This window comes from Periophthalmus magnuspinnatus, chromosome 20, assembly GCF_009829125.3.
Source record: "Periophthalmus magnuspinnatus isolate fPerMag1 chromosome 20, fPerMag1.2.pri, whole genome shotgun sequence".
Taxonomy (NCBI): domain Eukaryota; kingdom Metazoa; phylum Chordata; class Actinopteri; order Gobiiformes; family Gobiidae; genus Periophthalmus; species Periophthalmus magnuspinnatus.
Window position 1 is genome coordinate 8,047,475 of NC_047145.1, and position 24,910 is coordinate 8,072,384.

Sequence of the window (24,910 nt, forward strand, 5' to 3'; positions counted from 1 at the left end):
GATTAATTAGAATGCATGTGTCATGATGCCCGTTTTTCCTGTCCTTCTGTGCTATCTCCCCCTCCCCTACCTGTCTGCCTGGAGCTGGGCGGAGTTCCTGACTCCTCCCGCACGCACCTGGAGCACATCAGCGCAATCACCGTCACCTGCTGCCGAGTATATGAGGGCTCGACAGACTACACTCGGAGCCAGACCGTCCGCGTGTAAACGTGAATGCGCCAGCTCAGTTTTGCATCTTTTTGCCCGTCTGCATGCTCTTACTGGATTTTTGTCACCTTCCAGATTCCTGTCCTCGCTTGTTCCTGCTCCTGCCTCTGCACTCCGGCTCCGGTACAGTCATCCCTCCGTCTTGCTACTTGTCCTGTCTTGGTCTCCGGCTTGCTGCTTGCCTCTTGCCTGGGGCCCCGCTCTCTGGACTACGCCGGCCCTGCCTGTCCCGGTCTCGTCTCTCTCCTGTCTTCACTCCGGTCCTGGCTTTCCCGTCCCCGACCTGCACTCCGCCCGCCTGGTCTGCCTCCTGCTCCCTGGTTCCTCGTGTGTGTTTGAATGAACTGCTAAAGACTTATTCACTATTTTGTACAATAAACACTGTCAACTTGCCCTGAGTCTGCACTTCTTGGTCCTACCCGAACCGTTACGACAGCATGTTGTTCAAGATATTTTGAGCAATAAAAATAACTAAGTGAAGAAATGCACAACCCCCAATTCCAATGAAGTTGGGATGCTGTGTAAATCTTAAAAAAAATATTTAATGTTCAAACTAAACTTTTATGAAAATATTCACTCATTTTCAGTTTGATGCCTGCAACACGTTCCAATAAAGCTGGGGCAACAAAAGAATGGGAAAGTTGAGGAATTCTTAAAATACACCTGTTTTAACATTCCACAGGTTAATTAGAAACAGGTGAGTGTCATGATTGGCTATAAAAGGAGCATCCCCAAAGAGCTCAGTCATTCACAGGCAAGGATGGAGCGAGGTTCACCACTTTGAACAACTGTGTGAGCAAATAGTCCAACAGCCTAAGCACAACATTTCTCAACGTACAATTGCAAGGGATTTTATCATATAAGGTCCATAATATCAAAAGATTCAGAGAATCTGGAGAAATCTCTGCACGTAAGTGACAAGGCTGAAAACCAACATTGAATGCCTGTGACCTTCGACCCCTCAGGTGGTACTGTATTAAAACAGACATGAAAGTGTAAAGGATATTACCACATGGGCTCAGGAACACTTCAGGAAACCATTGTCAGTTAACACAGTTCGTCGCTACATCTCCAAGTGCAAGTTAAAACTGTACCATACAACGCCATATATCAACAACACCCAGAAATACCAGGTTTTTTGGGCCTGAGCTCACCTGAGATGGACTGACACAAAGTGGAAAAGTGTGCTGTGGTCTGACGAGTCCATATTTCATATTGTTTTTGGAAATCATGGACGTCGTGTCCTGGGGGCCAAAGAGGAGAAGGACCATCTGGATTGTTATCAGCGCAAAGTTCAAAAGCATCTGTGCTGGTCTGGGGGTGTGTTAGTGTCTCTGTGATGGTCTGGGTGTGTTAGTGTCTCTGTGATGGTCTGGGGGTGTGTTAGTGTCTCTGTGATGGTCTGGGGGTGTGTTAGTGTCTCTGTGATGGTCTGGGGGTGTGTTAGTGTCTCTGTGATGGTCTGGGTGTGTTAGTGTCTCTGTGATGGTCTGGGGGTGTGTTAGTGTCTCTGTGATGGTCTGGGGGTGTGTTAGTGCCCATGGGGAACATGCACATCTGTGAAGGCTCCATTAAAGCTGAAAGGTACATACAGGTTTTGGACCAACATATGCTGATATCCAAGCAACGACTTGGGACGTCCTCGCTTATTTCAGACAATGCCATGTCACATTCTGCACGTGTTAGAACAGTGTTGGCTTCGTAGTAAAAGAGTGCAGGTGTCTGCCATTAAAAATGTGTACCGCATTATGAAGCGCAAAACACGACAACGGGGACCCTGGACTGCTGAGCAACTGAAGTTGTACATTCAGCAAGAATGGGAAAGGATTCCACCTGCAAAGCTTCAACAATTAGTGTCCTCAGTTCCCAAACTCTTATTGATTGTTGTTAAAAGGAAAGATGATGTAACACAGTGGTAAACATGCCCCTGTCCCAGCTTTATTGAAAAATGTTGCAGACATCAAATCAAATTGAAAATAAGTGAATATTTGCATAAAAACAATGTAAAACCAACAAAGTTTATCAATTTGAACATTAAATCATGCCTTTGTTGTTTATTCAGTTCAATATAGGTTGAAAAGGATTTGCAAATCATTGTATTCTGTTTTGTTTTGTTTGGTTTTTTTTTGGTTTTTTTTTAAGTTTTACACAACATTTCATTTTGGTTGTAGAACCACAAATTAATGCCCTACTGTGGAACATTCCAATCAAAGCAACAATATCTCCATGAAGGCAATCTGATGGCTGGTCCTCCACCAGAAAAGTTGGATAATGCTCCTGCTGAGGGATGCACACAATATAAGGTCTTTTTAAGAGGGGGTATTCCACTTCTATGAGGTTTTAATGATTAACACATTTTAAAATGTGTATTTATTTACACTTTCATTTTTGACACTCTGAGTGCCCCCTCCCTTTGCTCTCCATGCTAAATCACTCCCCCTTCAGAAGACTATCATTTCACTGTTGAAAACTACTGCACATATTATCAGGTTTGTGAAGTTGTAATGTATTGCTTTGTATGTACTTGAAATGCCTGCGGGGGAGCATGGGTGACGTAGGCTTGTGCAAGAGGCGTGGGCTTGTATTGCTGTGTAAGGTGGGGACAAATAGAGCCTGGGTGAGATCGCAAGATCACTGGCCTTGTAGTAAGGTAATCCTGGATTTGAGATCTCCCATGTCTGTGTAGGTTTCTTTGGGGTGCTCTGGTTTCTCCTACCACCAAAATGATCTACAATAAGAGGACCAGGACTTCTATGAAAATGAGATTTTATGTTAAATAAAGATGACATAATTATTTTGTTAAATATGGACTTGAGGGTGTATTGGTCAAGGAAGACACATGTTTTTTTAGTATTCATGAACATAGGTCATCATTTTATTTATTTTAAACCACATTTTTATCTAGAATGACTTAATAACAAACAGGTTCACTAAACTACAGAACTGATTCTTTGCTGCTGCTTCCGCCTTTTTTATAGAGTTGCAGTGTTTTTATGTTCTGAAAAATATCTATGTAAGATTTTTGAACATGTGTGTGTTATCATATTATGCTTGTGTCTGCTATATAGTTATTATGTTATGATTTGAATCTAAGCCAACTTAAATATCTGGATTGGAAATTGCAAGGCCATGGACCATGCATGAATTTATTTTACAGTGACACTGACAAATCCTATTAAGAAAACAAAATTAGGGAAGTAAGTAAGTAAGTAAGAGCAGTGGATGGCGGTGAAAACGAGGGTTGATGCAATGGCATCTGGAATGTAGGAGTATAAAGAAGTAGGAGTATAAAGATTGCTGAAACTTGCATAAATCACTCTAAATACAACTTTGAGAGGATCAGTGAGAAGCGAAACAACTGTAACATGGTTAAAATCTCGAAAAAGTCCATTTTGCAAAATAGGTCACCTTTAAAGAGGTTGGTGAGGTCATGTTAATTTAATACACACACATGCTATAACTCAAGATGCCAATTTGATTAATCTACAACTAGCCAATAGCATATGAATATAGTCAATTAGCATATCTGTATGGCTGATTGTTATGGTGACAGCTGCATTTGACGAGGTCATAGGCCACCCTATAGTGACCCATGGGTGACTCAGTCTGCGTATATGCTCTCCCATGGGTGCTCTTCCCGAAACACTTCCCTTTATAGGATTAGGCCCAGGACAAACACCAAACCCACTCCACCCCCTCTGACCCCATGACGGATCTATCAAAATGTCCCCGGCCAATGTTACTCACTCCAGCTGGGACCTGACTGCGATAAGCCAATCAGAGTCAAGATCCCGCGGCTCTGGGCCAATCAGAGGCAGGTCAAATGCCACTGTACCCCCTGTGTGTCCCGCCCCACGCTTAAACCTGGACGGGCACATGCGCATGTCCCAAAAGTGTTGTATGGATTGACCGTGTTGTGTTGGAATTATAAGGATCAGTACGATAAGGAGATATTTGGGATAGACCCAGGCACTTTATAAGGACTTACAACTTGTTTGATTTTTTAAAAGGTGAGTTTTCTCAAGTAATTTAAAACCTATGTGTGCATTTGAAAATATATATTTTGTTTTTTCTTTCTTTCTATAAAGTATATCTAAAGCATGATTTTAACAGTTTTTTTTAGTTAGTTAGTAGTATCAGTGCTAGTGATAAACCGTTTTGGCACTGCACATATAGATTAGAATTACTGTTTGTTGTTGTTGTTGTTGTTAATATAATAATAATAAAAAAAAAAAAAAGCTTTTTTCCTTGAGACAACTATTTTATTTATTTATTTTTTACTTTTCAAGGATATTTTTAATGAGTCTATTTTGATGCATTTTAAAAATTTGTTTAGTATTAAAAAAAATGGCTGATTAATAAATTAATAAATTAATGAAATACTACATTATCAGATTTAATATAAATGAGCTTGATGTGCTTTCTATAGATTTCTGTTTATTTAACCTTTATTTACCTTGTAAGTTTTTAACCTCTTATTGCATGAATTATGTTCATAATATGCATATAAATATTTCAGTTGTGATTTTTTTGTTTTGATTGGACCTAAAAACAAGGTTGTGTTGAAATGTTTTTGTTTTTTTTACTTTTGAGTGTCGCGTATGCAACACCAGTCCATGATGAAATACTTTTGTAATAAATACATATAGAATAGAATATAAGAATGCAATTGCATTTAAACTCATATTTGATTGATACTAACGACTGGGGAAAAAAAACAAAACAAAAAAACCCCAAAACATTAAAGGAACATAAAATGATTAGTTTTTTGTTTTGTTTTGTTTTTTTTTAATTGGAGGAATTTTTTAAATACATATATACATCCAGTATTTGAAGCTCGCTGAAGTAGACAGTGTATTCATTTGGTCCTTTAGTGCCTTTATTTGCAACACAAGATTTCTAACAGTTACACAAACTTTCATTCATAACTACTCGAAGTTGATAAGTAATCTAAGTACCAATCAAGACATGTGTCAAACCACTGCAGATTTTTATTTTGACCCTGCCTCATCTTGTGAATTTTCACCAGTTTTTTAAACCACATTTTCACATTTTGCAAATTTGAACTATTGCTTTTTTTGAATGCTATAAAATGATTCACAGGAACTTAATTAACCCTAACCAGAAACACATCTGGGTGAATGACTTTACCATGCTGGCTGTACCTTTTGCTTGTCACAAATGAGACAGCGAGGGCTACGGGATGAACAACTTGCCCATGTTTACAGTAACATACTGCATGAAATCAGTGTATTCTGTTGCAATCATTATATGTATTAAAGTGCATGTAACAGGTTAGACTACTCATTCACTCACTAAAAGAGAAACAGCATCATTATATTTAAGGGAAAAAAAAGCTTTTTTTAAAAAAATGTTTTATTTTGTTGAGGTTTATAACTGTATTCGTGGTTAGACACGGGCAGCAGTTATGACATACATAGAGTAATTCCATATCTGTTACCTTGTGACCATATTGTAAAAAAGAGTCAAAGCTAATCTAAGTTACACAATACTGTACTAATAATTTGACAAATAAAAAGACAAAATCAATGTTTAAACTGTCAGAGAAATGTGTTTCTTGCAGGTGTCTCTGCATTTTGGATGTCATTTTCTGTGTTGATGACATGGACAGAGGGATTATGTTTTAGAACTCACTGCTGCTTCCTGTATTTTTTGTACTTGAGAAACTATGAGAAATATTAACCACAGGTACTACCCCACCAAACCATGTCAGAGTTCATCAAAGTCATATGCACTGCATATATATATATATATATATATATATATATATATATATATAACCCTGATGAATGATTTGGCTGTTTTCCTGAAGGTTTTCCAGAGGATGAGGACTCAAACATAATGTTCAGACAGAGGAGAAGTATGAGGAGTCTAGTGCTGGTGCTCCTGGCTCCTCTCGCTGTCATGGCCATGGGGTAAGTGCAAACATCTCTCTGTATTCAGTCATTGTATTAATTAATCATTTATTTATTTATTTATTTGTTTGAAGGACAGTGTGCAGATGCATTAAAAAGATGGCTGCACCAGATTTAGCAAAATGCTTACATATGAAAAGTGCAATACAAAAGATAATGTACAAATGTGCAAACTTTTCTATACATAGTGCAAACTACAAGTTATTAAAGTCCAGGACATAAACAACAAATATCAGAATAAATACAGTGTAGTATTTTTTCTATTTAGCAGTGTTATTACATCATATCTCATTTCACATTGTTACATCACCAAAGTATCACCTCAGAAATTATTCAATGGAATAAAAATAACACATATCAAATGAACTCCTATAATGGACTATATCCATTGGCAAAATGTTATTAGTATTATCAGCAACAATATTTCAGCAGCAGGAGCCTTGTCAGGCATTCACACTTGTCCCTGTTGGGTCCTGCCTTGAGCCCAGTTTAGTCCAGATGGTAGGCCTGGTTTGGTCCTGTTCTAGTCCTGGTTTAGTTCAGGATTCATTATGAAATTAGTACCCGTTTTGTTTAGTTTGATGTGGTGTAAGTGTAAGTGTGGGCTCACAATGGCAGCGTTTGAGGCTTCCTCATGAAGTGATTTTGGTTTTTGGTAGACGCTGAATTTTATGCTGCATTTTTTAAATTATTATTATTATTTTTGACAATAAATTTAGTTTAGCTAAGGTGCACTGCAGTACTGTACAGTTTGTGAGGAGAGAGGACATTTACATTGGCACGTTCTGAAGAGAGCCTTTGTTACATTTTTTTAATTTAAATATTCTTTAATAAATCATAGAATTTATAGAAAAAGTATACATTACAGAAAATGTCTACAAGCCTCTCAAGAATCTCAAATATTTTACATTGTGATTATTGTTTCAATCTACACAGAGGATTAACATCACATTTCTCCCCGAATGGAGAAAAAAAACACATTCATAGGCTCTTGCTGAGGGACATATTACATTACGCTGACAATTCAACTTATTAATACTCTAAATGGTGGCAGAGTGGATTGCATTCCTCTGTTCACAGGGTTTGATTTATTTATTATAAATTAAAAAATGGCCTGAGTCTTGACATTCTGCCCTTAGACATGAACATGCAGTGATGAAGGGCAGCCCTGGTGGACACCACATGCATTGAGAATAGAAGTCTTATTGTTTTTGATCTTTTGCCTGAAAAGACCTAATCAATCAGTGCTTTTGATAGACCCACTGTCACATGCCTGTATAGTCTTAAGCAAAACCAAAAGATGCACATCCCTGGATACAAGTGGAGGAAATCAGTGTGCAGAGATAGAGGTAGGAGCTCAGTCACCCAAGAGGTAGGCCTGCCAGAAAATATAACTGATATCCATAATATTAATAATATTAAAAGTAAATGACTATCCTACCAAAAAAAAAAAAAAAAAAAAAAAAAAAAAAAGATTCTAAATGTACAATATTGTAAAAAAAAACAAAAAAAACAAACAAAAAAAACCAACCCGTGAGCTGCAGGACATATAATTAGCTGAATGAAACAATCTATACTGAGTCGGATAAATTCAACTCTCTACAGCTCAAATGTTATGTATCATAGTGTAGAAAAATAACAAAAAGCTTTTTAAAAAAAGTACCTATGATTATTGCTCCATCTGTCATGCATTGTACAATAAGTCCATACATAGTACAGTAGCATAGAGTAAAGCCACTGTTCCTCCACATTCAGATGAGTTGAGGTGGCTCAGGCATCTGCACATGCAGGACACAGAAGGATATGTACTGCAGAACCACACATCTCCAAAACCACAGCACAAACTCCCTCCATTCTGTCGCTAGTGTCAGTATAAGAGCAGGATTCTGTGTGTTACTGATGCTGTGTGTTCTGTCAGACACTGATGTGAGCAGCAGTCCTGTCTCTAGCATCAGTATAAGAGTATAGGACTCTCTCTGTGTGTGTGTGTGTTTCCACAGACACTGATGTGAGAGGCAGGAGTAGTACTATCAATAGTGTCAGTATATGAGTATAGGACTCTGTGTTATTGTGATACTCTGTGTTTCCCCAGACTCTGGTGTGACTTGCAGTACTGTCTCTATCAAACTCATTTTGGTTTGGGGGCCACATACGACTTAATTTGATCTCAAGGGGGCCGGACCAGAAACCTCACAGCATAAATACTCAAAAATAGCAATAAGTAGAAACATTTATGCAGAGAAACATGTAAAATATTTTTTATTGAAGAGAACTGTTCATTTATAAAATATTAAGAACAACCTGAAACTGTCTCATTTTTGTGAAGTACAACTCAATACAGTAATTTTGAAAAAAACCCCAAAACATTTAGATTTTATTAGAGCATGTGTAGATTATAGAAATGATTTGAACTCAACATTCTGCACATAAAAACAAAACAAAAAAAGATCCAGACCTAAAATCATCAGTATTTTACCTTTTTATTTTACAGGATTTAGTCATGCTTTGTTTTTGATCCAGAAACTTGGCATCTTTTAGCCTGCACAAGTGCATCAATATCACGCATCATATCCTGAGTAGCTGCCAATTTCAAAATGTCACTTAAGTACTTCTGTGTTAGCTTTGAGCGCAGCTTTGTTTTATTAAGGTTCATTATTACGGTTTCGAAGATGATGCTATTTTGCTAGCAATCAGAAAAATAAATAAATTAAAATTTCCATTTTTGCTGAGTGTATTTTTATTACAAATCAGCTGAGGGCTGGATCAAGTCTGTAGGCGGGCCGGATCCGGCCCCCGGGCCACATGATTGACACCCCTGCTCTAGTGTCAGTACAGGACTCTGTATAAGACTCTGTATGTGTTACTGATGCTGTGTATTCTGTCAGACACTGGTGTGACAGGCAGGAGCAGCACTGGGATGAGCGCCTGCTGTCCCCTCGCCTGCAGCTGCAGGTGGGCTGCTCTCTGCTGTACCAGTACAACATACAGGGCTGGAGACTGGATGTGGAGCGCATGAGGGCCCGGCATGGAGGAGACGATGGTATTGCACAGTACTACCAACAACAAGGGGACAAGGCCACGTGCCTCCTGTACAAGTAAGTACAAGCGCACACAGAGCAACCTGGAGAAGTAGTGGGTTGAGACTTTGTCTATGAACAACAGGGTCATCAATCCGATTCCTACATAGAGTGCACCTAAAACACTGACCACTGACATTGACAAGAAAATATGTTGTGTGAAAGGCAGAGGTGGATAATATACAAATCGCATCAAGATTATACCACGATGCATAAAAACAGATGGCAGGGCAGTTCAGAATCTCTTGTCCACTTTTCCTTGGGGCACCACTGAGTGCATCAGTACAGTTTGAAACTACCTCACAGAAGTGTTCAGCGTGGAATAGCTCCAGGCTCGCCTTAGTTTATGGGGACACTCCAGCTATAATTGGATGACAAAGAAAACAAGAAAATATAAACAGAAAGTCAGATTTTTCCTTTTGTTCTTTTATTATTTTTTTAAATGCTTCTGTTTTACTATGTTTATATATATATATATATATATATATATATATATATATATATATACCAACAAAGTAAATGTGATTATGCAACAATACATCATTGTTTTACAATACAATTGATACAAGATTGTGGAGCCATCTCTAAACCCCCCAAAATGGCGAATGCTTGAGTATCTCTTTAAAATGCGTTAATCCCCATAGAATGACATAGTTAGTTATATAAACTGTAAATAATTTTGACCACAAACTACCCAGAGCACTCATTTAGGAGAAGACATTTGAGACATGCGTTTTGAAGCAAAAGGTTAAAATGCGAGTAGCTTTGGCGGCTTGTCTCAGTATTTCCTGGTATTTTATGGTAGCTACTCTTCTGTACCTGTCCCCGGTTGTTTCCCACTTGTTCCTGTGTTTTGGAGCAGTGCATGTGTCATCACTTTTACAGGCTATGAATCCGACTGACATTTACCAACGAGAGCTTGGATCCTGCTACAGTGTGTTTACCTCTGCAGTATGAGACAACAACTCACCATTCACCCCCCTGCGTACTCTTTTACACCGTTTTACATGTGTTTAACCAGTGAGCCGCCCTTACATCAACTGACATGCCACAAATGTCTCAGCACTCATATGTTGCCATTGGAGACCAGATGAGAGCAGCTTAATGAATAGTTTAATTTTTGTGTTCAATTGTTGAGGAAATTGGAAGCAAGATTGATGTAGATCAGCTTATAATCAGAAGAAATTTGGTGGTTCCGTGTTAAATGCACTGACTTTTAAATTCCCAGTTATTTTTCACTTATCTTATTCATCTTAATTATTCTGTGGTTATTATACAAGTATTCTTCACCAGAGACTAGAACAGAGTTTGCTGTAAAGGCATAACTAACAACTTCAACAATCAGGACATGCATTTCCTGATTCTAGGACAATAAAAAGCTTTATAATACAAACATATTTAGACCTCAAGAGCTGCTTATACAATATATCTGCTCTGGGGCATGATACATTTTCCTTAAAAGTCCTCTTGTGAGCTTTTAGCCATGTTATAATGTTCTTACACCCTCAAAAACATACCTTGAGTTGTGTTTTGTTTCACTCACACATGTTTGAATAACCCTTCATTATTAGTCAGCCTACATGTCCATAGCTCAAGATGTTCTGTTCCACCTTGTGATGTCATGTAGTGGTCATTTTCAAGTTAACATCTACCTTTTACTTTTTTGTAAACTGGCAACTCCTGAGCTGAAATTATCCAAATAATTCTAGTGAAGGTGCGTGGAGTTTAACAACACAGTGGAGCACTTCCTGTATTACCACACGACATCACAAGGTGGAACAAAGTATTCTGTTTATGTTGTAACGACTGACAGTGGGACCAAAGAGATAGGACTCAGGGAAAAAGTTTAACAATGTTTATTTGTGAACTGTGTTCACAGACTATGGCAATAAAAGTCTTCTGATTAACAGTTTTTAAATGTATAAATTAACATAGATTGATCAGATATTCGAGAGCGGGGTTATTTGAGCATGAGCAGCGCCGGTGGAGGTGAGCTGGGTCGGAAGATTTGAGGTTCGTACCGGTCGTGGAGAGCTGGGTTGGAGACAGAGGAGCTGAGTGGGTTCAGGGAGCGGGATCTGACGAGGAGCAAAAATATCCAACTTAGAACAAGTAATAAAATGCAAAAACATGAAACTGAGTCAAGCAAAGTTGTGTCACAATGAATACACAGACGAGCTGGTGCTGAGTGTCAGGTTTTGGGTCCCTTTGTCCTCCCCAGGTGCAGCTTGATTACTGATTAGTTGCAGGTGTGCACGGGAGGAGCCCAAGTCTCCGCCCAGCTCCAGGCTCCGACACAGAAGGGAGAAAAAGTACAACAAAGGGCAGGACAGACTGGGATCTTGACAGTTTGAGAGAAGAACTCTAAATATGCAGGATTTGTGTGTTAAACATGAATGTGTGAATGAAACAAAACACAACTCCAGGTGTGTTTGTGATGAGGAAACAACATTATAACATAGATCTGAAAATAGTGTAATATGGACCTTTTAAATACGCTTTTGCTCAATACTATGTTTGTAAGAGTACTGTGACTTCAAAATATTGTTAAAAAAATCCAAGAAAGTATTTGCGAAAACTGGTAACTAAAGGAGTAAATGTTTGGACGCAACATCTTATAAATCAGAAGAAAGACAATGTAACTGGAAGGACAAAACAATAAATAATCAAACAACAAAGTCTGGTATTTTCAAAGCTAGACAAACAAAATCATATCCGAAGGAGCAGTTCAAGAATCACAAACGCTCGAATCATTAACATTTACTATATTACTCAAATGAGAGTACTGTTACACTGTACAATACATTACTGTGGATTGTAACCTGATGTGTTTTCATGTGTCAGGCCCTCAGAGATGGAGCGTCAGCTGGTGAACAGGACAGTGAGAGCGTGTTGTGAGGGCTGGAGCGGGCCACACTGCAAAGACGGTATGTTTATTATAAAGGATATTTCTCATGTGGCGGTCTGTAGTCTTTAATCACTGAATTTAAAGCTGCGCAGTGTAACTTTTGTGGTGGTGGGTGATGGGGAATAACAGAATAATCGCTGTTATCACAATGTTATTGGGTCAAACTGTGCACTGGTCATAATGTATGGTCAAGTCAATATCATCATAGCACACACGGGTATATATAGTTCAGTACCTACGGTTGCTTTCACTAGAATGTTCCACTGTATATTAACGTGTCTATCTCCATGGATACAAAGTAATGACACCACCAGGCTGATTTAGCATGAGCACTAAAAACACCAATAATACAATAAATGCAAGATGGATTTTTTATAATGCCATACTATGAAAAACTCCAGGTGATAAATTAACACGGTGCCACAAATGCAATTTAATAATCTGGTGATATTTATACTCACACTTGCACCTGTTTTGAATGTTTTAAAGGAACTTGTGTACTTATTTGTTTTGTTTGTATTTTTTTGTATTTGAACAAGATGCCCATGAAAAAGAGGGTCTGAGTGCTCGTATAAAAAAAAATAAATGAACTCTCCGTGTAAACAAGCAGAACGTCCCGCTAGAGGAGTTACCTTAAGTTATGCTAATGACATTATTGTTATTAATTTAAAGACTTTTTTGTGATATTGCAATATGAGGATATTAGAAAAAAAACGTGCTGACTCCAGGTATGCTTTTGATGAGGTAACAACATTCTAACATGACTAAAAGCTTAAGAGTCAATTTTGCGTTGTATAACTACTGGAGGATAGTATTTTGCTCATATCAATAACTCAATAATTGTTTTTTGTTTTGTTTTTTGCCCAAAATGTTCATGCTATTTTCCTACATTTCAACACCAAACATCATACATTTATACCAACACACTGACTGTCCTATAGTCTTGCTCTTTGCTCACTGTTCTGTTGTGGTGCAGCTGTGGGCGCCAGGGGCCAGTGCTTCTCCACCTGGAGCTGTGAGGACTTGCCTGGGATGTCCAACTCGACCCAAGTGCAGCTGGAGCAGTGCTGTGGCCAGAGGGGGGCGCTGAGCTGGAGGAACGCGTCTGACCACACCTGCCTGTCCTGCACCTACACCCTGCTGCCCGGTCAGTCCTCTGTGGCACCTGACCACATCTGACCACATATTCTGCATCCATTTGAGCATCTTCCGCATTTAGGTCAACCATCTTCTGACCCCATCATCTGCATCCACCTGACTCAATTCTCTGTTGTTTTCTGACTAAATCTGTCCCAATCCTCCAACCCATCTTCTGCATCCATCTGAGCCCATCCTCTAACTCATCAGATGCCATCTGACCCATCCTGTGCATCTTTCTGATCCCATTGTCTGCATTCATCTAACCACATTTGACCCATCTTCTGTACCCATCTGACCCATCCACTGCATATATCTGACCTCATCCTCTGTATCCGTTTGAGCATATCTGATCTAAACCTCTGTATCTATCTGACCCCATCCTCTTAATCTATATGACTATATTCTGTATCCATTGGACCCCATCTGACCTCATCCTCTGTAGTTATCTGACCGATCCTCTGACCCCACCCTCAGTGTCTATATAACCTTATCCCCTAACCCATCCTCTGCATCCATTTGAGCTTCCTCTGCATCTACTGGACCCATCCTCTGACCCCATTCCTCTGCATCCATCTGAACTCATCTGACTCTATCGTCTGCAGCTATCTGACCACATCTGACCCCATCCTCTGTCCTTTCCTCTGCATCTATCTAGCCTCACCTGACCCATCCTCTGCGTCTTTCTGACTCCATTCTCTGCATTCATCTAAGCACATTTGACCCACCGTCTGTATCCATCCACACCCACCCTCTAAAAACAAAGAAACAAAGAAACAAAGAAACCAAGATTGAAACAAAAAGAAGAAAGAACTTTTCTTAGATGAATCATGTACTGTCTCCAAAGATAATTACTTTTGAAATCAGAAAGGTAGCTCACTGGCTGGATAAAGCTGCTATAAAGAGTACAGTCTTGAATCTCGTTCATGCTTGTGCCCCCCCTCAGACTCGCAGGCGTCTCCTTTGGTACGTGGGGGTCTGTTGTCCAGTATGAGGGCTGCACAGAGCTCTTCCACATGTATGTCCTGGGGAGGCAGCCACTACAGGAGCTTCGACCGCAAACACTTCCACTTCCAGGGCAGCTGCACGTACCTGCTGGCCTCCTCCACCGATGGGACCTGGGCCGTGTACATGGGTAGCAGCTGCGAAGGACACCTCCACTGCACCAAGGTGGGACAACTAAGAAACTAGTATACTGTCTGATAACTCAATGTAGTATTACTGAAGTTGTATGAGACTTTTGATCATTTGTGAAATTAAGCAGTCTGTACCCCTTTTTCATGTATTTGAGCAAAATGTGTCATGCCACAGAACAGATATATTGTATAACAAGTCTGTGTACTGTCTGCATCTAACTATACAGCGTTTTATCGAGAATCAGGAAAGTGCACAGATGGCATGCTAGTTGTTGCATTACCTTAACAGCAAAAATGTGCTCTGGTCTCTGAAAGTAGTGAAAAGTGCTTATAAACTCATTCCAGTGAATAATTAGGACGCTCAGAAGGCATAAGGTAAGTGAGGAATAACTTTGGACCGTTTAAAATGAACTAGTCCTGATTTTCATGTTGTAAAACTCAGGTACAACGCTTTTAACTTGCAAATAATGACACGTCTTATATTTACAGTCTTTTAAGATGATGCTGGGTATGGATTTAGTGACCATTCACCAGAGGAACCTCACTCTCAACAATGTCCACGTGGTCCAGGGACAGCCCGTCTTCCAGAACGGTAAAATCCTGCTACTATTCTGTGCTGTACAAAATCCAGTGAGTTACAGTCTGCTAACTTTACAAAAGAGGAAACACGTACACACATTTATTTTACCTATTAATAAAAAGTATGCTATAATCTGTCCCCTTAGTATTATAAGGTCCTATTCTGAAATATTGAGGAAATGGGTTTTTGCTTATACAAAACCTAAAAATATTACTAAACACTACAAAATTGCTGAGAAGTGTACAGAAGATATTCAGGAACAATAATATATGATTAACTCTATTGCGACAAAAGCATCAGATAGAACCTTATAATTCTAAGATGATGATTTGTCAAAACGTATAATTTAGACTTTTTCAGCAACAAACTTTCATGTCATTTTTGGAAATTTAGTTATTGCACTTCTTGAACTGAGAAATCCCTATTTTCAAAAACAAGACTTTGCAAAATATGAATTATTAGAACTCAGTACGTGTATTTGACATTCAGCCCTCAAAACATTATTTAGATGAATATAATCCTATGTATTACATATACACATACACTCAGTCAAAACTTTAGACACACTTTTCTGTTTATGGTTCTTCTTTAATGCCATGTTTACATTCTTCTGTGGATTCTCACTGAAGGCATCAAAACTATGAGCTAGATAACTACAAATTTGTCTTAGATTTTTTAAAAAATGCTTTGATCACTACTTTGGACTTTTCGCATGTTTTGACCTTGACAAGGCACAGCTGTGAAGATTGAGAGAAGGCCAAGAGTTTGCAGTGTTGCTAACAAAGCCAAGGGTGGATTCATAGAGGATTTGAATATAGAATATAAAAAAATAAAATAACTGAGTAACTTAACTTCTATTTTTTACTACATAAGTCCATACATCTTGCTTCATATATTTGATGTCTTCCATCTGTATCCAAAATGTAGAAAGTAGAAAACATAAAGAAATGAAACACTGAATTAGAGGTTATGTCCTAACCTTTGACTGACATATGTTGGTTCTTTTGGCAGGCGTGAGTGTCCATTGGGTGGGGGACTTTGTCTTTGTGGAGAGTGGTCTGGGGGTCCGGCTGAAGTTTGACCTGTCCAACACTGTGTACCTAACTGTGAGCAGTGAGCACCTGGGCACCACCAGAGGGCTGTGCGGCCTATACAACAACAACGCTGATGGTAACAGATACTGACTATTGAATACATTGTTTAAAACTATAGACTGTAACTTTCCCAATGATTTTAATAGACTCACCTCTTAGGACCAAACCAGGTAAACCTCAAGATCTGGACTAAACCAGTACTAAGCCGTGGTCTAACCCAGGTCTATTCATGGGTGTCGGCTTCCTTTTATATGCAAGATTTTTCCCCATTCAAAAGATATGTTTTCTTTTAAATTGTGAATCTCTGGCAATGGTCTTAATTTTTTGTCATTCTGAAATACATGGATAGCAGTTATACTTACCACAGTCATACAAGATAAGGCTGCATACACACCCAGGACTTACAGTTTAAATCAAATCCAAACATAGACTAAATCAAACCTAAACCTAAACTATCTCTTAACACAGACCAAACCAGGATTAACCCACTACCTGAGTATCCCACGTATCACAAATGCTACCTGCACCACTTATTGAGAATGAGTCTTGAATCCATTTTGATTTGTAGATGATTTCATGACCCTGAGTGGAAGTGTGTCCCAGTACGCTGCGAGTTTCGGTAACTCCTGGAGAGTCCCGGACCAACAAAATGAGGTGAGGATTGATGTCGAAACTCACCGCAGTCAGTGAGGAGATGAGAATAACACCTGTTGTTTCACATTTTATTGGCAGTAATGAAGTAGGGAACTTTGTATATAGTGATTATATAGTAAACTAGCAGTAAAAGCCGTAGCAATAGTAGCAGTAGTAAAAGTTGATCTGGCCTAGTCCTGATTTCTCAATAGTTTTTGCAGTTTATCACATTTTTCTATTCCTTATAATCAGGTGGAAAGTAACTAATTTTGGCAGCAGGACATGTAATGTACATTATTAGCCATGTAGCTGTAGTTTTACTCAAGTATAAATCTTTTTCCACCGCTGCCTATAATCAAACTCCCATGTACAAAATGATTCATAAATGGAAAGGACATAAAATTTATTTCCAGAAGTGTTCAAATCAAAAGTGCTTCCAGGGAATCAGAAAGAAGGAGGCAATCCATCCTGCCAAGTTTATTACAAAATCATTTATATTGGCATCAAAGATAAAACATGATGAGCCCCACAGCTTTAGTAAAAGTATTCTTTGGAGTACGATGACACATGCGCTTTAAAGTGGAGGTTACCATAGTTGACCTGGAGTTTACCAAAACTTTTGAGAATATAAATGTTTTACTGCTATCATAAAAAGTATAATACGATTCTTGATTTGACGTAATATTTTGTGTAAGTTCAGGAGTGCAGTGACGCGGCGGAGCTCGGTCACAGTTGTGCGGTCTCCGGAGATGCAGCGTTACAGAGAGAGGCGGAGTCTGTGTGTCAGCGATTACTGGAGGAGCCCTTTACCCACTGCCACTCCAGGGTAAGCTTACAACTACCCTACACTTGACCCTACGCCATAATACTACTGCCACTCCAGGTTAAAGCAGCATATTGTGTCTGTGTCTCCTAAATAGTTATAATCTATGGCCCCCATGGATCATTATGTTATAATATGGACATTTTAAATCACAAGTTCACTGACCTCTGTTTTAGAAAACTGCAGTGCCCAATGGGAGCTGACGTCATTGTTCAAACGTCATCACAACAAAGACACGCATGCTCTTGTCCTCTCATATGGATAGCTGCACATTCACACTAACCAGTAGTGGATAAAAAAACTAAAAAGAAATCAAAATGACTATGCAACGCTGCCAAATCCTACATGTATCACGCAGTAAGAAAATCAAATTGGAGTGCGGAATAAGAAAAGAGCAGTGACTGTATGCTGATGGAGGTGAAAATGGGGTTTGATTGGAGCAATAATGTCTTGAATACAGGAGTATAACGATTACTCAACTTAGAGAAGGCAAATGAGAAGAGGAAACAACTATAACATGGTTCAAAGTTGATTTTGCAAAATAGTTCCACTCCAGAATAAGCTTACAACTGCCCTACACCTAACCCTACACCGTAAGACCACTGCTGCTCCAGGATAAGACTACAACTGCCCTACACCTAACCCTACACCATAATACCACTGTTACTCTAGTCAGACTACAACTACCCTACACCTAACCCACACCGTAAGGCTACTGCTGCTCCAGGATAAGACTACAACTGCCCTACACCTAACCCTACACCGTAAGACCACTCCTACTCCAGGATAAGACTTCAACTGCCCTACACCTAACCCTACACCGTAAGGCTACTGCTGCTCCAGGATAAGACTTCAACTGCCCTACACCTAACCCTACACCGTAAGGCTACTGCTGCTCCAGGATAAGACTACAACTGCCCTACACCTAACCCTACACTGTAATACCACTGCTGCTCTAGGATAAGCTTACAACTGCCCTACACCTAACTTTACAGCCTACTGCCTTTGCTACTCCAGGATAATCTTACGCCGTAATATCACTGCAATTCTGGAATAAGCCTACAACCGCCCTACACCTAACCCTACATTATAATAGCATAACACCACTGTCAATCCAGGGTAAGTCTAACATCTAAAAAAACTCACTCTCATCACGCACACATACACACATGCACACACCACACTACATGACACAAACATAAACCATAACCCACATTCTAGTAGTGTACTCCATGTCCTCTCCTTTATGAGCGCTGTATAAGTGAATCATTTATGTGTTTATATTGCTAACACTCTACAGAGAACAATAGGCTCCATACATCAGTGTTTGGCAATCAGCCGATCTTCATAAATGTTTTGAGATTTTCATGTCCCAAGAGAAATGAGCCACTTTATTTATGTTTTATTGTTAAGACATAAAAAAAAAATAGACCTAGTATAAAACCCAGTGGTCTTAAAGTACCCGTTTAAAAATGTACTTAAAGAGTAAATTGTAAAAGTATTTCTCTCTTCAGATACGTATTACTTGTACAATACAATACATTTTATGTGAATAAAAGCTGCCAATAAAATGTGACATAATTAAGTGTTGTGTTTCAGGTGGATCCAGCGTCGTATATAGACACGTGTCTGTACCTGTTCTGTAGCCTGGGCCCTGCAGATAGAGAGGCTGCTGTGTGTGACACTGTGGCCAGCTACACCAGAGAGTGTGCCCAACAGCATGTGCTCCTCACCTGGAGGACACATGACTTCTGCGGTGAGTAGTAGAGCTATAACTGGGCTGGTGAAATGCAGTGGAATCAAAATGCCACTATCAGAGGCAGCAAAAATTGGCAAAATGCTTCAATAATTTAGGGTAGATAGTTGTAAGGACTAGTGAGTGTGAGAGCCACAGTCCGGAACATAACTGAAGGGGCTGATCTCAAGAAGTCCTACCAATGGCTTGAGAAAGCTGGTCTGAAGGACAGCACAGAGGCACGATGAGTATTACCAGCAGCCAGTGTCAGTCCTTGAGCAAGGCCCTTTGCGCTACTGCCTACCTCATACAATGATGAGTGCAAATCAAACTTACGAAATGCTGTTGCCTTGCCAAACAAGGTCTGCTTCAGGTGTTGAGGAACCAGAGCACCTTGATGAGAAATGGGCAACTGGAACTAGACGGAGATGGGCGAGATGCGAAAACAAGGTGCTGTTCGAATGCTACTACTCCAGTGACCCGAGTCAGAGGGGTTACATGTGGGGGAAATGGTTATTTGGAAACCCACAGTTCAAGCTAAGCAACTAGTAGCTCAGTGTTCCAACATCCACAAACAGCAATAGCTATCACAACTTGAGATTGATAAGGTACAAAATGAATGGCAAGGGGAAGCCAGGACGCCAGGTCAGAGGGGAGTTAACATCAACTCCTCAACTGGAGATTGGGTACAAATGCCCAATAAGTTAAACTCTGAGTGAGGCTGAAGTGAAGTACTATCTGAAAGTCTCCTAAAACATAAGAACAGAATCCAGTCAGAATCAGAATCAGAATCCTTTTATTGCCATCGTTTGTGAACACAGTTCACAAACTGGGAACTTACTTTGGTGATAAAGTGCAACATAAAACACACTGAATAAATACAAATACAAATAAGGGCATGCACGAAGTTAAAAAAAGATATGCTTAAAAAACAATAAAATAAAAGTTAGAAAATATATACAACAGTCAGACCTCCAGGAAAGAGTCTCAGGTCATCAATTACAGAGGCTAAGTGAAGTACCATCTGAAAGTGTCCTAGAAGATGTAAATAGAAGCAGGAAAACAGCTCCTAGAAGATCGAACAGTCGAGCGAGACTGCAGAAACCATCAGACCAACCTGTGTACTGCCTGAATTACAAGAACGCCTACAACATCCACTGGACTCTAAGAGCCTTCATTGCAAACTCGATGAGGTTGTGGAAAACCACCTTTGAGTTGGTTGCACAAGTGGCCATCAAATGTGGCATATACCAAGGAGACGCACTGTCCCCACTGTTGCTCTGCATAGGTCTGACCCCCCTCAGCCAAATGATCAACACTGACTATGGATATAGATGACATCAAGCTGTACGCTAAGAATGAGTGAGACATCGACTCACTGATCCACACCACCTGGATCTAGAGTAATTTGGGCTTGAGAAGTGTAGAGGGATGGTGACAAAGAGAGGGAAGGTAGTCCTGACAGAAGTGATACCGCACTCCTAGAAGGACATTGAGGACAGTTACAAGTTCCTGTACATCCTCCGTTTCACACAAGCAAAATTCTAAGCAACCAGCTGCTTTCATACAGACAACATCCAATCTTTAGTTAATGACTAAAACATCATAAAAACTGTTTCTTAAAGAGGAGGTATTATGCAAAATCTTTCTACCATATTATAAAGTTGTTCCCTCATCAAAAACAAGCCTGAAGAGGTTTTAGATGTCATTCAGACATGTTTGAGTATTTCAAAACCCTCCTTGCAGTTAGTTGTAAGATTTTGTGCAATGCTCAGCCCACAATCCCACATCACCAATGCTCCTACATGACAATTCTACATAAATATACAAAAACATGATACAAAACTGCACACATATAGCATTTTCAAAACATTAAAAGGTAACATGGTGATGTTATGTGTTAATACTCCATAGAAGTGAAATACGCCCTCTTTAATTTGACACATAATTTATACTTGTGTTGCAGCTCGGGTATGTCCCCGTGGCCAGGTGTTCTCTGACTGCGTGTCCTCCTGTCCTCCCACCTGTACGTCCCCTCTGGCCCCTGGAGCAGCCCCTCCTCAGGGACAGTGCAGGGAGGAGTGTGTGGGAGGCTGTGAGTGTCCCCCAGGACTGCACCTGCACCAGGGGCAGTGTCTACACAGAGACCAGTGCCCCTGCTTCCACCGCAGACAGACATACCAGCCAGGGGACCGGATCCAGCAGAGATGCAACACCTGGTGAGGGACACGTCTTTAAAGGTGGTGTTGTCACAAAACTAACATTATACTAATGCTACAAATACTACACATACTAACCGACACATAAAGACATACCTTTCTAAACAGTGTCCTCTGGTCAACTTTTCTTCTTATTTGTAAAGAGTTTAACATGTTATGAATCATGTCCACCCCCAGCTTCCTGTCCCTGTGGAATGGAACTAGTCGGCTACCGTTGTGCACAAAACCAATTGCTGTAGTATCTTTAATTTTTTTGTTACTACCAAATATGAATCTAACTTTACATTTGTACTTGTTTCCAGTGTGTGCCAAGCAGGCCAGTGGCAGTGCACGGCAGAAAAGTGCTCTGCTCAGTGTAGTCTCATGGGGGCGCTCCAGGTCACCACATTTGACAAAAAGAGATACTCACTCCAGGGAGGGGACTGTGTGTTCACCGCTGTGGAGGTAAACTGCACCTGGATATGTAGTTCAAGTGTCATTATGCTACGCCTATTGAGAATCCTAATGGGCACAAGTGGTATTCCAGTTCTCTGAGATTTAGAGAAGCAAAAAAGTAGTTCCACCACTTTGAACTGACTTATGACTAAGTAACGAAATTTATTCTCAAAGTCTTAACAAAGATAACAAAACATCCAAACTGTAGCTGTAATTCAGTTGTAGCTTTTTTGTCCTTAACTTTTCAAAGAAGCTGTATCTAATTTTTACTGTCTTAAATAAAACGTGAAAAATCTTTGCGGTTTGCAGTGGTCCAAAGCTATTTCTGACTTAGCTTATGCATTCCGAGCATCGTAATTATTCACCATGATGAGTTTATAAGCACTTTTCATAACTTTCAGGGACCAGAGCGGAGTTTAGGAGTCACTGAACTGCCTAGCCTTTATTTTTATGAACACCACTTGTTTCTCCACTCATGTTTCCCTAACACAGTCCAGACGCACGACCCTTGATGTGTTGTGCTCTTGTTCAGGACTTTGTAGACTGGAAATTGGTGGTGATTGTGCGAACAGAGGACTGCAGAGGAGGGGGGCGTGGCTGTCTCACAGAGCTGTCAGTCACCGCACTGCGCACCACCGTCACCATCACACACTCAGGTGAATCCATACTTTAGCCATATGTCTTATCTGAAATCAAAACACTTCAAATTCATGAGGAGTAGTTACCAGGTACTACTGCTATATTCAAGGTGCACTATGTAACTTTTATGGTGGAGGGTCTGCCACAGAGATGTTATTGCTTTGATTGAAATGTTCCACAGCATGGCATTAAAATGATCTATCTCCATAGAGAAAAACAGGCAACACCAACATGTCAAGTTACAGGTCAGATCTGTAGAGAGGCGACTCTGCAGACAGTGAGAGTGCATGTTTTTCAAGAAATTTAAACAATAAAAATACTAATAATAATGTAAATACTAGACAGTAAATTTTAATGCCATATTGTGAAACATTCCATAGGAACCCTGTAATTTTAATGAGCTTTTAACCTTGTTTTAACAGTGTTTCCTCATCATTAGTCTGCTCAAAGTTGTATTATTCGGTTGATTCATGCATGTTTGAGTGATTCTTTATTGTCTTGCATTTGAGGCTTGAGTGCTCAGAAAATTTCTCATTTCACCTACCCCCTATCCCCGCCCACATTCTCGTATTTAGTTATTATTTGAAAATGTAAGACTCTGAGTCATTGTAGAGTTCAGAAATATCAAACTGCCACTTTACAAAAACATAGGACCGCGGTGCATACCACTGCTGTGAGATACCGTCACATTATGTGTTTAGTGTTGTAATAGTTGTGTGTATTTCCAGGCACAGTGACGGTGAATGGGCGCAGAGAGCTGCTTCCTGTGGTGACTGGAGACTTGGTGGTGCAGAGGGCCTCCTCGTCCTTCGTCCTGGTCCAGACTTTTGGGGCCCAGCTGCTGTGGCACCTGGAGGGACCCCTGGCCCTGATCACACTGCAGCCAGGCTTTGCACACAAGGTGAACACTGTCTGTCAAACTGTGCGCTTTAAATATATATGTTTATGAAGAGATCTCTGAGAGTGTAAAAGTCATGTGACATAAGGTGCTACACCTGATTTTGTCTTTGTTTACAGTGGTCTAACGTTATTCCTCACTTACTTTATGCATTCTGAATATCCTAATTATTCATTGAGACTTATTTATAAGCACTTTCAACTTTCGGGGGACAGTTGAGTGGAGTTTTGCCGTCACAGTAGATGCAAGCAGCTCACACCTGACTTATTTTGACCTCACAAACAGCTTATACTGTACTGGGGCAAGAGAAATGTGCTCAAATACATGGAAAACATATTGGGTACAGCCTCTTTTAGTAGTATACTTATAACAACTTGCATGTGTCTTCTAAACCATTCCCCCTAGCGCACATACATAATTTGAGGTAGATGTGTAAACACAATAACTCTGAATTTTGCTAATCATGTTCGTCAGCGTTCAGTTGATATACAACCCACTTTTGGTAAAAAATGTCATGCTTCAGATATACAAGTTTGAGAATGTCCTGTGTATTGTTCTATTGTTAAAACCCTATATATAAATACAGTAAAGGTGTACATTTGATTAAGAATACAAGATATCTATGTAACTGCTGTGTTGTAGGTGCGTGGTCTGTGTGGCACTCTGACATGGACACAGGATGATGACTTCACTACTCCAGAGGGCGATGTGGAGAGCAGTGTGGCGTCTTTTGCAGAGAAGTTCAGCACAGGGCACTGCAGGAGCCCCACAGGAGGAGCCCCGGACCCCTGCACCACCTACACCCAGAGGAGACAGTACGCTGAGGCCCTGTGCTCTGTCATACACAGCCGACTATTCCAGGTCACTTTGTAGGAGCATGAAACTCTTTCAATTATGTATTATAGTACTTAAGTCTTATTATTTTATTTTTTTTTAATGCCAAGATTGAAATTTTACTCTTAATCAGGTAATACAAACAAATGTATTCTCTTGTGTGCAGAAGTGCCATGATGTGGTGGACAGAGAGCCGTACTTCCGCCTGTGTCTGTCTGAGGTGTGTGGCTGTGGCTCTGCAGAGTCCTGTCACTGCCCTGTGCTGACCACCTATGCCCAGCACTGTGCCCAGGAGGGGGCGCAAGTGCACTGGAGGAACCACACCTTCTGCCGTAAGTCAACTAGGAATGTTCACTATACAGAAAGAAATGAACAGGCTCAGGTTATGGACAAATCAGAACATAAAATACCTGATTACAATATTTAATAACTGTCATGTCATGGTAGAGTAAGTGGCTTCTATGAGTAAGACAGCCAGAAAGAATAAAAAATTTGTTACTTATGTTAAATATATAACTACATTTGAGGCTATATATGTCAATTATTATTATTATTATTTTTTTTTTGTACGTGCAAGTTATTTAATAAGGACATTCCAACACCAGTTCCAATATGTGAT

General features: G+C 39.9%; 1 protein-coding gene across 1 annotated transcript in view; it reads left to right on the top strand.

Annotated features, from left to right (window-relative positions):
- Positions 1–6,132: 6,132 nt before the first annotated feature.
- sspo (SCO-spondin) overlaps positions 6,133–24,910 on the top strand; it is an 87,453-nt gene continuing 68,675 nt past the window's right edge. The window contains exons 1-16 of the mRNA XM_055230277.1: positions 6,133–6,143; positions 9,029–9,238; positions 12,065–12,147; positions 13,105–13,275; positions 14,212–14,435; positions 14,891–14,993; positions 15,993–16,151; positions 16,644–16,729; positions 17,409–17,534; positions 19,131–19,287; positions 21,233–21,485; positions 21,788–21,929; positions 22,453–22,576; positions 23,288–23,460; positions 24,100–24,318; positions 24,458–24,623. Of these exons, the coding sequence (XP_055086252.1) occupies positions 6,133–6,143; positions 9,029–9,238; positions 12,065–12,147; positions 13,105–13,275; positions 14,212–14,435; positions 14,891–14,993; positions 15,993–16,151; positions 16,644–16,729; positions 17,409–17,534; positions 19,131–19,287; positions 21,233–21,485; positions 21,788–21,929; positions 22,453–22,576; positions 23,288–23,460; positions 24,100–24,318; positions 24,458–24,623 (2,407 nt within the window). The remainder of the gene's footprint in view (positions 6,144–9,028; positions 9,239–12,064; positions 12,148–13,104; positions 13,276–14,211; positions 14,436–14,890; positions 14,994–15,992; positions 16,152–16,643; positions 16,730–17,408; positions 17,535–19,130; positions 19,288–21,232; positions 21,486–21,787; positions 21,930–22,452; positions 22,577–23,287; positions 23,461–24,099; positions 24,319–24,457; positions 24,624–24,910) is intronic.